At 38.4% G+C, this 12679-nt stretch overlaps 1 protein-coding gene across 2 annotated transcripts in view; it reads left to right on the plus strand.

Moving 5' to 3' along the window:
* Positions 1-12679, plus strand: part of NMT2 (N-myristoyltransferase 2) — a 38859-nt gene that overhangs the window by 21933 nt on the left and 4247 nt on the right. For both annotated transcript variants that reach the window (XM_075082749.1, XM_075082748.1), the window contains exons 4-10: positions 1520-1638; positions 1730-1821; positions 1928-2044; positions 2710-2880; positions 4052-4160; positions 7816-7986; positions 10938-11105. In XM_075082749.1, coding sequence (XP_074938850.1) covers positions 1520-1638; positions 1730-1821; positions 1928-2044; positions 2710-2880; positions 4052-4160; positions 7816-7986; positions 10938-11105 — 947 coding nt within the window. The remainder of the gene's footprint in view (positions 1-1519; positions 1639-1729; positions 1822-1927; positions 2045-2709; positions 2881-4051; positions 4161-7815; positions 7987-10937; positions 11106-12679) is intronic.

Here is a 12679-nt window from a genome sequence, read left to right on the forward strand (position 1 = left end):
TTATCAGTGATCTGGATGAGTGTGCCCTCAGTAAGTTTGCAGATGACACCAAATTGGGCGGGAGTGTTGATCTGCTTGAGGGAAGGAAGACTCTGCAGAGGGATCTGGACAGGCTGGATTCATGGGCCGAGGCCAACTCTGTGGGGTTTAACAAGGCCAAGTGCTGGGTCCTGCACTTTGGTCACAACAACCCCATGCAACACTACAGGCTTGGGGAAGAGTGGCTGGAAAGCTGCCTGGTGGAGAAGGACTTGGGGATGCTGGTTGACAGACAGCTGAACATCAGCGAGCTGTGTGCCCAGGTGGCCAAGAAGGTCAACAGCATCCTGGCTTGTATCAGGAGTAGGGAAGTGGTTGCACCCCTGTACTCAGCACTGGTGAGGCTGCACCTCGAGTACTGTGTTCAGTTTTGGGCCCCTCACTACAAGAAAAACGTCCAGAGAAGGTCAGTGAAGCTGGTGAAGGGTCTGGAGAGCAAGTCTTACAAGGAGTGGCTGAGGGAACTGGGGCTGTTTAGTCTGGAGAAGAGAAGGCTGAGGGGAGACCTTATCGCTCTCTACAGCTACCTGAAAAGAGGTTGTAGCGAGGTGGGTATTGGTCTCTTCTCCCAAGTTAACTAGTGATAGGATGAGAGGAAATGGCCTCAAGTTGCACGAGGGGAAGTTTAGATTGGATATTAGGAGATATTATTTCACTGAAAGGGTTGTCAGGATTTGGAACAGGCTGCCCAGGTAAGTGGTTGAGTCTCCATCCCTGGAGGTATTTAAAAGGCGTGTAGATATGGTGCTTAGGGACATTGTTTAGTGGTAGACCTGGCAGTGCTAGGTTAACAGTTGGACTCGATGATCTCAAATATCTTTTCCAACCTAAATAATTCCATGATTCAATGATTTGGCAGGTGCTTCTCTATAGAAGAGGAACAGCTTATGTTTGTATCCATATAGTGAGGGACCGGAGTTGTAAAGTAAGGGAGGAGAAGAAAGCATGCTTTCATGTAGGATTTTAGGAATAAGTTTCACATTTCACCAGCATCCCTTAAATGCCCTGGCTTTGCCATGCCACCGCTTCTGAGTAATCCTGTTGAGTTCAAGTCTGTTCCAAGTCAGTGGTAAACAGGATCCGAGCCATAGGTTGTCAGCTGAAAGTACAACATGTTTCTCACGATGAGACCGTGGATCTCATGGCTGGCTAAATGCTTTGCATGTGCTGAAAAATTGCTGTCCTGTGTTACAAAATACTAGGTATCAATTGAGGTAGAGTAGTCCTTTGCATATCTATAGATATTCTAATAAAATAGTCATTAGTCTGATCTGTGCGATCTGTGAGAATGAGAAGTAGTGGAAGTTAATAATACTAATCTTTTTCAGCATTTTTTTAAAACCTTCATGTTCCTATCACATAATTATGAAAAAATCCATGTTGTGACTTAAATGCAATTTTGAGAACTATCAGGAAAGCTAGCCATGTAACTGTGGTGTTTTTTGGTTTTTTTTTCCTTCCATTCCTCCTCCCTCAAAAGATGAAGTTATAACTTCACATGGTGCAATTGAACCAGATAAGGACAATGTCCGTCTAGAGCCATATTCTTTGCCACAGGGTTTTATGTGGGACACTTTGGATCTTAGCAATGCTGAAGTTGTAAGTAAAACATTTTTTTATATGTATCTAAAGTCATTGGAGTTTATTCTGATTGATGTGTGTGGATGACTCTCTTTGTGTGTGTTTTCAGCTGAAGGAGTTATACACACTATTAAATGAGAATTACGTAGAAGATGATGACAATATGTTTAGGTTTGATTATTCACCTGAATTTCTTCTGTGGTGAGTAGAAAGTTCCACATTCTGCTCTGGCTGGAGTGCAACGAAGGGTGTTTTTATTACATCTTCTTAGGCAGTAATTTGTAATTATTTCTGTCATCAATTCTAGGGCATTACGTCCTCCAGGCTGGTTACCCCAATGGCACTGTGGGGTTAGAGTGTCTTCAAACAAAAAACTGGTAGGATTCATAAGTGCCATCCCTGCAAATATTCGTATTTATGACAGGTAAAACGCACCATTGCTTTTGTATTTGTAAAAGAATAACACCATGAAAAAAATCTTAAACTGATATCCATTGCTGTAGAGAACTTAAAAAGAGAGAAGGAGGCTCGCTGACCATAGAGTCAGAAAAATACTATGTATGTAGCAGAGTTCTGGTTTGGATTGGTTTTGTTTTATTTTCCCCCAAAAAAGCGTTTGGGCTCCTTACAATGAAGACCAGTAATAGATATTTAAGGATTTTTCTTATTGATGGATGATACAGATAATGACATAGAATTTTCTGACCCTACTGGAAGATATTTAAAGGGTAGCTAGTCAGCTGGACTTCCTTTGCCAGGTCTTCATACTCTGACAATCATAAAGTATTACGGTAACACTTAATATGTGCTTGGATGCCATTCTGCATCTTAAAGTAAGGCAATTGGTTAAGTCTTGATAGAGCTCTGAAAAAGGAGTGTTACAAACACGTTAGGCACAGCTTGCATACTGCACAATTTGCCATTGCAGTCACAATATCATAGATTAGTATTTCTTGCAGACGTACTTTGTCAGAGGCCAATTTATTTCTACCTCAACTTCTGCTGTCACAACATGGAAAACTATAATTATGCAAATGAAAATATGCAATGTGCAACTCTCTAACATTTCACTATTTATTTTCCTTTTAGTGTGAAGAAAATGGTAGAAATCAATTTTTTATGTGTCCATAAGAAACTGAGATCTAAACGGGTAGCACCTGTACTGATTCGGGAAATAACCAGAAGAGTAAACCTGGAAGGGATTTTTCAGGCTGTTTACACTGCTGGAGTGGTACTCCCCAAACCTGTGGCCACTTGCAGGTAACCTAGCTGATGTTCATAATAGTATTGGTTCCTACAGCAGTCATTTTAAAGAACATTTTATATAATTGGCTAGAAAATAAAAGCATAAAATTCAAAGAAATTAAATGTTGTGGCCTTGACTAACCTGAAGGCCTGAGTGTTTGTCATGGAGGGTTTTTTTGCTTGCTTTTTCTTCTTTTTTTTTCTTTTTTCCCCTTTCCTCCCAGTACCTTGGATAAAACAGCTTCTCAGTCTAAAATCTGATTTTGCATTTGTTTATCCTACCTTAAATAGACTAATGGATGTTTCTGTTGACCTTCTTGTGGAAGCCATGCTAGCAATGACAGCATTGTATACCTGTGTTTTTCAAGTGTCCTGCTTCCCTGCTGGGACACTTCCTTGTTGACCTGGTTGCTTGCCAAAGATGGCAGAGCATTTCTGGGAATTGTATGATTTGCTTTTTTGAAATACTTTCATCTTTCGTGGAGAAAGGAGGACTTGATTGGCACTTGATAAAGATGGGAAAACAGTCATGTGAGAAGAGTTGTATGTAAAGAAGTATATCAAGTATAATTTAATTTGCTTGGAATGTATTTTACTTCGACTAGGTAAAGTTCAGTTCAAGCCATATGAGTTCATCTGTCTATCCTTCTGGAGGGCAGGGTACTTTATGATTTGAAATTGTGTTTGTACTTATCAACAGTAAAGATCCTGTAAGTTTCTGTAAGGAAGGATGGGAAGAAAAAAAAAAGCCATGCTGTGTTACAGTAACTAGGGATATTCTGTTGCGCAATGATCTCCTAGCAAGAGGAGATCTCTTTCAACAAACTACTTAGACTTGAGCAGAGGGTCCTGTCTGTACGAGAAAATTAATGTTTTCATGTAAGTATGGTGAGATTCTCAGGGCTATGGCAAGTCCTAAAATGTTTAACCTTGTGGTTAGTAATTTTGTAATAAAAAGTATTTGCTTAGATGCAAAATATGGTGATAGCAGGCCTGTTTAAAAGCCATTTCTTGGACATAGCTTTTGCTTATCTTTTGTTGCTCAAGCTTCTTACAGACATAGTACAGGCTTGCTTAGAAACAAATTTGGAGAGGAGAAGGAGCAATGCGAGAAAGTAGAGAAATGGATGCAAGTAAAGCTGACACTTAAAATACTATTTAATCTCATTATTAATTTTATTTCCAGGTATTGGCATCGATCACTGAATCCCAGAAAATTGGTGGAGGTGAAATTTTCACATTTGAGTAGAAACATGACTCTACAAAGAACAATGAAGCTCTACAGACTTCCTGATGTAAGCAGTATGGCTTCTAGAGAATCCCCACAGTTATTGTGACGCCCAAAATAACCTTCCATCTGTCTCTGACAGCTCAGGCTTTTCTGTGGAATGGCAGTGTGTGCAGGACATTTAAAAAAAAAAAAAAAAGGCAAAAAACCCAACCAACTAACCAACCAACCAAACAAAATCTCTAGTTGATGAAAAAAAGCCATAAGGGCTGTATTAAACAGAAGGGACTGATGCAGGAAATGTAGATCTGTATATGGAGAAAATATAAATTTTGACCTAAATGCCTTAAACAAACGAAAGAACCCAAAATCTTGACTTCATAAACATGTGGGATTGAGCTGAAGATGCATAAAACTATTCTGGGTATGATTGATCTGATAAAAGATTATTGGAACAGAAAATTAACAGTTCATGTATTAAAATTCTCAGAAGTCCATCAGAAAGTTGGCTGAGTACAGTAGCATTGTTGATTCCACTCTAACTCACAGCTTTTTCTGTTCTGTCAGAGAATGTTCTTCTGCAATGAGCAGGCTCAGCAAAAGCCACCTCAGTATTTGTGTACTCTTTATTTGCATAGTCTAGCAAAAAAAAAAAAAAAAAAGAGTGTTCTGGCATGGCTAGGTTAGTTAAAAATATTATTTTCTCAGGTTTGCAGTTAATAGTTAGGCTGACAAGTCTTAGGATGCATTTCCATGACAGGGGAAGTCACTGTAAGTGGTCTGAAATGTACTATTAAAAAAATCTCATTGCTGTAATTAATAGCCTATAGAAGCTAGTCTAAGCCTTACAACGGAAAACAATTCCTTTGCTTGCAAAAGCTACCTTTCGATTTGGAGGGACTGCAAAATATCCTTTACCTGTACCATATCAGTAAACCTTTTTTTGTTTAAACAAACCCTCCCTTTTGGTTAAAAAAATATATTTTTTTTAATCTCACTCGTAGTACTTTGTAATGATTTAATTGACTTTGGAGAATTGTGTCTGTTAGTTATATTTAGCTTGATGCTGCAGGTTCTCTTACTACTTAAATATTTGAGTAATACACTAAGCAGTCTTTGTTATAAAGCACGTGCCATGGTTTGATCTGAACTCCTGCTGCTGTCAGAGAGACTCTGCATGCTGCCTGTGCCTGCACATGCAGATTCTCCCTTGCGTGCAGGGGAGCAGTTTTCAGAGCTTAAGAATTAATAACCAAATTAATTAGGTTTTAATCTTGGAGAACTAAATATAGTTTCCATCAAATGTTGAAGACATTTTTAATGATCTAAAAAAGTGCGGTAGACAATTTCAAATATAGGTTTCGGTGGCAACTTTAGTACTGCTTCTCATGGAAACAATACAGGAAAATAATAGTTTAAAGAATAAGGATCTTACAGTAGAAAAAGCGTAACTAAGAGAGTCATTAGAAACAAAAGCAGTTGTACCCTGATCATCTTCCTTTATCATAAAACCCAGATTTCAACAGAAAAATAAATTATGGAAAACAAAGAATACATCATATTTCATTTATAAAATATAGCTAAGGCAAACATAGTGTACAGAGAAGTGCAAATAGAAAACAGGTGCTTTTGAAAATCAGGTTTTAAGACTACGTGATGTAGAAGTCCATATGCCTCAGCTGTTTGTTTTTAGATTGGACTTGGGAGATTCTCCCATGGAAAACAAAGATTTAATCTTTGTGCTAATGTTTTCCCTTTAGATCTTGTGCTTTGGGGTTTTTTGGAGTTTTTTTCCTAAGAAAGGGTTTAAGTGCTGTTGAGGAGTTTTATCCTCTGTTTCAGGCTATTACCATAAACAGTGCTGTCACACAAATCTGTTAATTCAGGCCACGCCATCCTGTCCCTCAGGACCAAACACTGTTTCTTCCATTTTAACCTGTTTTCTTGGCGTCCTTGGAATTTTATTCCCACTGGGAGCCCATCTCCCTTTAGGAGGAATTAATCATTCCTAAATCACTGGAAAAGTCTGAATTTAAAAAAAAACAACTTTATTTTTTGTGTCTATACGTACAAGCACAAACACAGCCTTTGGTGAGGGTGATATTTATTAATTACAGTATTATTTCTGAAAACCTTGTTAAAGTGTTTAATCTCTTGAGCAAGGCGTTTTCTGAATGAGGTAAATTTTGGCTGATTTTAGAATAAGAATAGGAGCATGTTTGTATGTCTTTTCCTGACTGATTGATATCCTGAGCCAGGATAATTGCATGAGTATATGCCCAGTGCAGCTTGATATGTGGAGCAGAGAAACAAATTTTAGCCCAGTTCTGTACACTTTCCATCACTTCTGGGGCTGCAAATAAGAAGTTACTGGTGGCTGTTCAGAGCATTGCTGGGGGATGAAGATGTTCCAGCCCAGCTGCTTTTCCTCCCATCCTGCTCCAGTGTGTGGCTTTATAAGAGGGATGAAATCTTGGAGGGAGCAGAAATTAATCTTTCATATTATAGTTCATAAAGAGGTTATGAATGAAATATGGCATAGGAAGTGTCATGTTGCTGAGTCAGGTGAATACTCTTACAGATTCAGGACGTTTAAAAATCTAGATGATGTGCTGTTGTGGAGGCAAACCATAGTCCTGGGCTGCTCAGGAAAGCAGGAAAGCTAAAATGTAATACACAAGCCAGAGCTGTGGCAAAACATGCCTTGATTTTTCATCTGGCTGCTGACTCCCAGAGCATGTGAATAAATACCTCCCCCAGAATAATGCCTTTTGAGCAGAGCGTAATCAGCTGCACTAATTTCAGGCTTCCAGTAATCAAGTCTCTACCTGGCTGCTCCTGCAATTGACTTCGCTATGATTAATGTGATACGTGCCCGAGGATGTAGCTCAGATGGATGAAGCAAGATAAATGAGCTCTGTAAAGAGCAAGCCTTAGCCTCCCTAAAAGGAAATATTCAGGAAAGCTAACAAAAGCTGGGAGAAAACTTTAATCATCTTTGCTTGTTTAAACATTAATTGCATAGTACTAGAAAGCAATTTTTTCCTCTTCTGATGCTTGAAGTCAAATAAATAACATTATTTGTTAAAATACTGTAGGTTTTGCATTTCAGGCAGCTGTAAGTTACGAGAAGCTTTCCTGTTACCGGAACAGCAGTTGTGCCTGTATAGAAAGTTGAGTTAGCAAGCGAGTTTGCAGTGTTAAGAATAGGTGGAATTTTTTTGTTAAATAATTTCTGATTGAACCTTATCAGCTGACTTTGGTTTATAACTTGACTGTAATTCTCATAAGTTTGAATCGCAAGTGTTCATGTCTTCAGATTAACTTCAGATATGCAAGTTGCTTTATGTTTTGTTTCTCTGTCTGGACCCTAGGTAGTTTAGAAGAAGATAAGAAATAAAGACTGACCTAAAAAAAAATGCAAAATGCATGAAGTCTAGGCTGTTGGTAGTGGTATCTCTTTCTCTGGAGAAATGAAGTTGTTTCAATAATGAAATATAAAGATCGTAGTACCCCAGATTGTCTCAATAATTAGAAGAGAGGGAATTCTGATTGAAAGCCGTTTGTAAAATAGCATAATGAATTAGGTGGCTGGGGTAAGTAGGCTAATAATGAATGCATTATAGCAAGTGGAGTGATTCTGCAACCTACTTTCAGCCTTTGCTGTGTATGCAGTTTTCCTTTCAACACTGTAACATTTATATTTCTTTTGTTACATCAAGGCCACAAAGACTTCAGGTTTGAGACCAATGGAACAAAAAGATACTAAAGCAGTACAAGAATTAATCAACACTTACTTGAAACAGTTTAATCTTGCTCCTGTGATGGATGAAGAAGAGGTAGCCCATTGGTTCCTGCCTCGGGATCATATTATTGACACTTACGTAGTAGAGGTAAAACATGCCCTAACTACTTCATGAATGTATATGTGAATGTCACTTACAAAAGTTGATATCAGCATCCAGTTTTTGAAATGTGGACAGTATGAAAACCATGTGCTATAGCTAGAATTTGATATCATGACTCCAAGCTTTGTTCTTTGTATTGCATTCTGCTAACGAGAAGATGTTTGCTTCTGATAAACTGCAATGCTCTTACAACAGGATATCTTAAAGAAGTATTTCAAAATCTCAAAATATCCCTGTCTTGGAAATATTACAGCAAAGAACCTTGCATATTTTAAAAACAACCTTTCCACCTGCATTCCTCCATTTGTTTTTTTCCATGGAGATATGACATGATTATAAGCAGTGGTCTTCAAATCTCCTTTTCTAAAAAAAAGGAAGAATGATACAATGACTGAGATAAGGATTTGTTTGAATTCAGTGTCATTCTCACAGAATCACAGAATCCCAGGTTGGAAGGGACCTCAGGGATCATCTAGTCCAACCTCTCTACGAAGTCTAGACAAGATGGGCCAGCACCCTGTCCAGATGACTCTTGAAGGTGTCCAGTGTGGTCAAATCAACCACTTCCCTGGGGAAATTATTCCAATGGTTGACTGTCCTCACTGTGAAAAAATTTCCTTTGCCATAGACCAGTTCAAAGGTCTTTATTTTTAAGACCAATTTTAGGGACAGCTGCTGCAGGAATTATGTTTTTTGATGGTCTACTTCAGTAAAATATATTTTTACAAGTAAAAGAGTGTGTCTGTATATATATGTGCCCCCTGCTCTAGGTGTCCCTGCTCAAGCAGGAGGGTTGGACAAGATAATCTCCAGAGGTCCCTTCCAACTCCTACCATTCTGTGATTCTGTGTGATATATATGTGTATCTATTTATATATGTGTGTGTGTGTATGTGTATATATACATATTTATGCACAAGTATATGTAAAATAAAGAAGTAAAAGTTAACATCCCTTGGCGCTGTTGTGAGCTTCTGTCAGCTAGGAGTTCAATTATCTTGAAAATTATAATCTTTGTCCACTAACAAAATGGAAAGCATCATCTGTTCCTACCACTTACTCTTCTCTCCCCACCCTAGCACCCCCACCCTCCAACCTGTTGGTCACAACGCTCTTGCAAAATAAGCAGTGCAGGAATAGATTAGCATTTGGACTAGAAATCTCCAAGACATGGTTGGAATAGCTGTGATAAAGCTCGTGGAGAAAGATATGCTCTTCCCTTTGAGTCCATACTAAATGAGTTGTAGATATCGTATTTATATAGTGTATTACTTTGTTTAAAGTGATAAGGTTGTTTGAAAGTGATCAGCACTAACACCCTTAAACTAACCAGCTCCTCACAGAAGCTGCAGGTTGTGAAGCTCAGTGTTCCTACACTGTGCAAGAGTCTCAGCTGAATTTAGAAACTTACTGCTGCTGGAGATGAGAGGTCCTGCTCATTGGTTGTCATTGTCCAAGCTTAGCTTTCTGCTTACTCTGTAGTGGGTCTTGTGCTCGACGGACTCTTCCATGGTCTAATTTAATTAATTGTCCCTCCTTTCTCCACCTCCTCTCCTTCTCCCCTCCCTTCTCCCTGGGTTGGTTTTTGGCTTTGTTGGTGAATTGAAGCCTACAGAAGAGTCCACAAGCACCAGGATCATCATGACTGTGCCATTGACAGTGCCATTTTAACTGAACAGCACGGTCTTCATTGCTTGTTTTACACTGTCTCTTGAACTAGTTTTTTACTATACAAAATGTAGGTTTGTTAGTGCCTAAAATCTTTTTAAGACCTGTGTGATCTGGAGAAGTTAGTGTCAGATTTTTAAGTAATCTTTGTAACATGCAGAGCTAAAACCTCAAAATACAAATTCCTGAATTAATATTTTCATGGTCCTTACTGATTTTAGTGAGTGACTTAATAACTTTTCTGTTGTTTGTTGTTAGTTTATCTCTACTACAGAATCTGTACCTGCTGTAAGACAATAGCTTTTTTGCATGCAATGTGTTCAACTGTCTTATTTTTTGCTGTAGAAGTACTATCAATTTAAGGATCCATGTGAGGTCCTTCACTGAGCTCAAAATAGTGGGCACCAGTCATTCAAAAATGAAGCAAGCAAGCAAGAACAAGCATTTGTGTGTCTCCTTTGCCTTATCTTCTTGGAGATATCAGGAGACCCAATCTGAATAGGAGTGAAAATCTGGGTCGTTCTTTTGTGCTCAGCATGTCAGTCACAACCCATGTAATAATTATTTCCCATTTCCTACTAATCTACATCCTTGAAGAGGGTTAAACTTCATTAGGGGTGTGAAACATTAAGAAAGTTTATGTAGGGTACTTTACATTTCTGTATAAGTACCTTTTTTGATGACTACTGGTCCTATTAGAATTTCAATGTGATTTAGCACTGTTGTCTAGCAAATGGATTGTGCTTGTTGATTAATAATCACTAGAGCTGATTTAAATACACTCTGTATACCAGCACAGTATATTTTTTCTGGTTTTAGAAAGTTTAGAAAATTATTCCTCAATGTGGACTTCATCAGATTTTTAAAACATTCTTTTAAAAATAAATTCAACTGGAAAACATTTTCTATACTTTTTTTGGAAGTGTGCTTTGTTAGCTTTGTTTATAGCAGGCTAAGTCTGGGAAACAAACGGAAGTGCTTTGACAATTGGTTGTCGAAATGTTATTGGTGTAATAGACTAGAAAAACCTAAATGTTTGTTTCCTTTTCTGAAGTGACCTTTCAGCCTTCAGTCTCTTATTGATGTATAGACACATTCTTGGCAAGAATTCAGTTTCTTCAAATCTTAGCCAAGATTACCTGTTCTACCATAATACTTAACAGCGTGTAAAACTGTGCTGCATGTATTACTTTCTGTAGAACTGCCATGTTAGACTAACCAATAACTGAGTGGTTACTTCTTATTAATTGACTTTGTTTTTTCCTGTAGGGCTCAAATGGTATTTTAACAGACTTCCTGAGTTTCTACACATTACCTTCAACAGTGATGCACCATCCTGTTCATAAAAGCCTCAAAGCTGCCTATTCCTTTTACAATATTCATACAGAGACCCCCCTCTTGGACTTAATGAATGATGCACTCATTATAGCTAAATTGGTAAGTTTTGAGGGGTTTTTTTTCCTTCTTTCACAAAAATATTCTTAGGAGTGGTGGCAAAGCAAGAATGGCAGCAATTTATCCATGCCATTGCATTCTGTTTTCTTTTACTGTCTACAGCACAGACTGCAGTTGATGAGACATATACTATATATATATTAAAATACAAAACATTATGCTTGTTTTTCCTTTTTACTTTGAGCGATGCTAGGGAATGACAAGTGCATGAAGCTCAAGTGTTTGTAATAGCTTGAAGTGTGTAAACATCCAAGACCATGCTGATGACTATTTTCGCTAAGTACCAGAAGAATGGAAAGTATCACTAAAATAGTTTCCCCCAGAGATGAGTTACTAAGTTCTATTAAATAATATATTTTTTTTGCCTAAACTATTTTTTGTTTCTACAAAATGTAAAACTTTATTTGTGGAAGCTTCCTCATTTCATATTGTTACTAACTGCTGCCTGTAAAGCTCTGTAGATGATGTCATGTAGCTTTTAAGAACACCTTCGTGCATGGAATAATACTGATAGTTGGTTTAGTTGAATGGAAGGGAAGATACTATAAATGAAGTTTTTAAACATAAGAACTCCAAGAGTTTAGTGCTGTCTGATGGAAGACTAACACTCAGCCCTTCATTATCAGGGTTTCATGGAAGTGCAGTGCAAACAGCAATGACAATATGGAGCTGTGCAGGTGATGCACATCCCAGCACTCTGAATGAATTCTCAGAGACCCGTTTAGCCCTGGCCATACATGGCAGGGCACAGGCTTCATCCAGTCCACATTATGTATTCTAGCAATTATTCCCAACATGCTCCAGAGTACAGGCATGTTTTCTGCTCCTCATGCTTGAAGCTTGCCCCTGCTAGCTGAGTGCTGCTGCCACACTGCTTGTGGTATTTCCCCTACGAGATGAGCACTCAATGCAAGCAAATGCTAGCAGTGCTCTAGCTGACCATGTTCAGAGCAATCTGCACTGCACATGGCATGGGGATTTCTGTGTTGATCCTGTATGAAGCCAGTGATGGCCTGTAAGGCTGTATCTGTTCAGACCTCAAGCTGCAAAGAAAGCAGCCGCATAGTCTTCAACTTGTCTGTCTCAGCCATGTTTGTGTAGTGCTGCAGCTAAGCTGATATCTGTGACATGAACTCCTTGCTGAGGCTTATTGACCTAAAAGCAGTATTGAGTTGAATAACTATTTGGCAAGGAAAACTCCTGGAGAGTCATGGGAAATACAGAACCCCATTGTTTGGGCTCTAGAATAATACCAAAGGAAGTTCAGAGACAGACTCTGAAAAGTATTAAGATATAGGAAGATAGGAAGGGTGGCTAGTATAATTTTCAGAAATGGCTAAAAATACCAGTACTATTTATTCTTAAAAGTCAACATGGAAAAAGCAATAAATGTTGGTCTCCGTTTGGAGTGTGGCATAGGGAGCTGAGTGGCTCACCATTCACTAGGCCGCGGATGGAACTGGTAAGGAATCAATTACATGGTCTATCCGCAAGGCTTTGCACCTTCCTGTGTCTACATTTCTTTCTGAATGTGATGTGTGATTCTTTTATTTTAA

The sequence above is a fragment of the Phalacrocorax aristotelis genome, chromosome 2 (genome assembly GCF_949628215.1).
Source record: "Phalacrocorax aristotelis chromosome 2, bGulAri2.1, whole genome shotgun sequence".
Classification (NCBI taxonomy): Eukaryota; Metazoa; Chordata; class Aves; order Suliformes; family Phalacrocoracidae; genus Phalacrocorax; species Phalacrocorax aristotelis.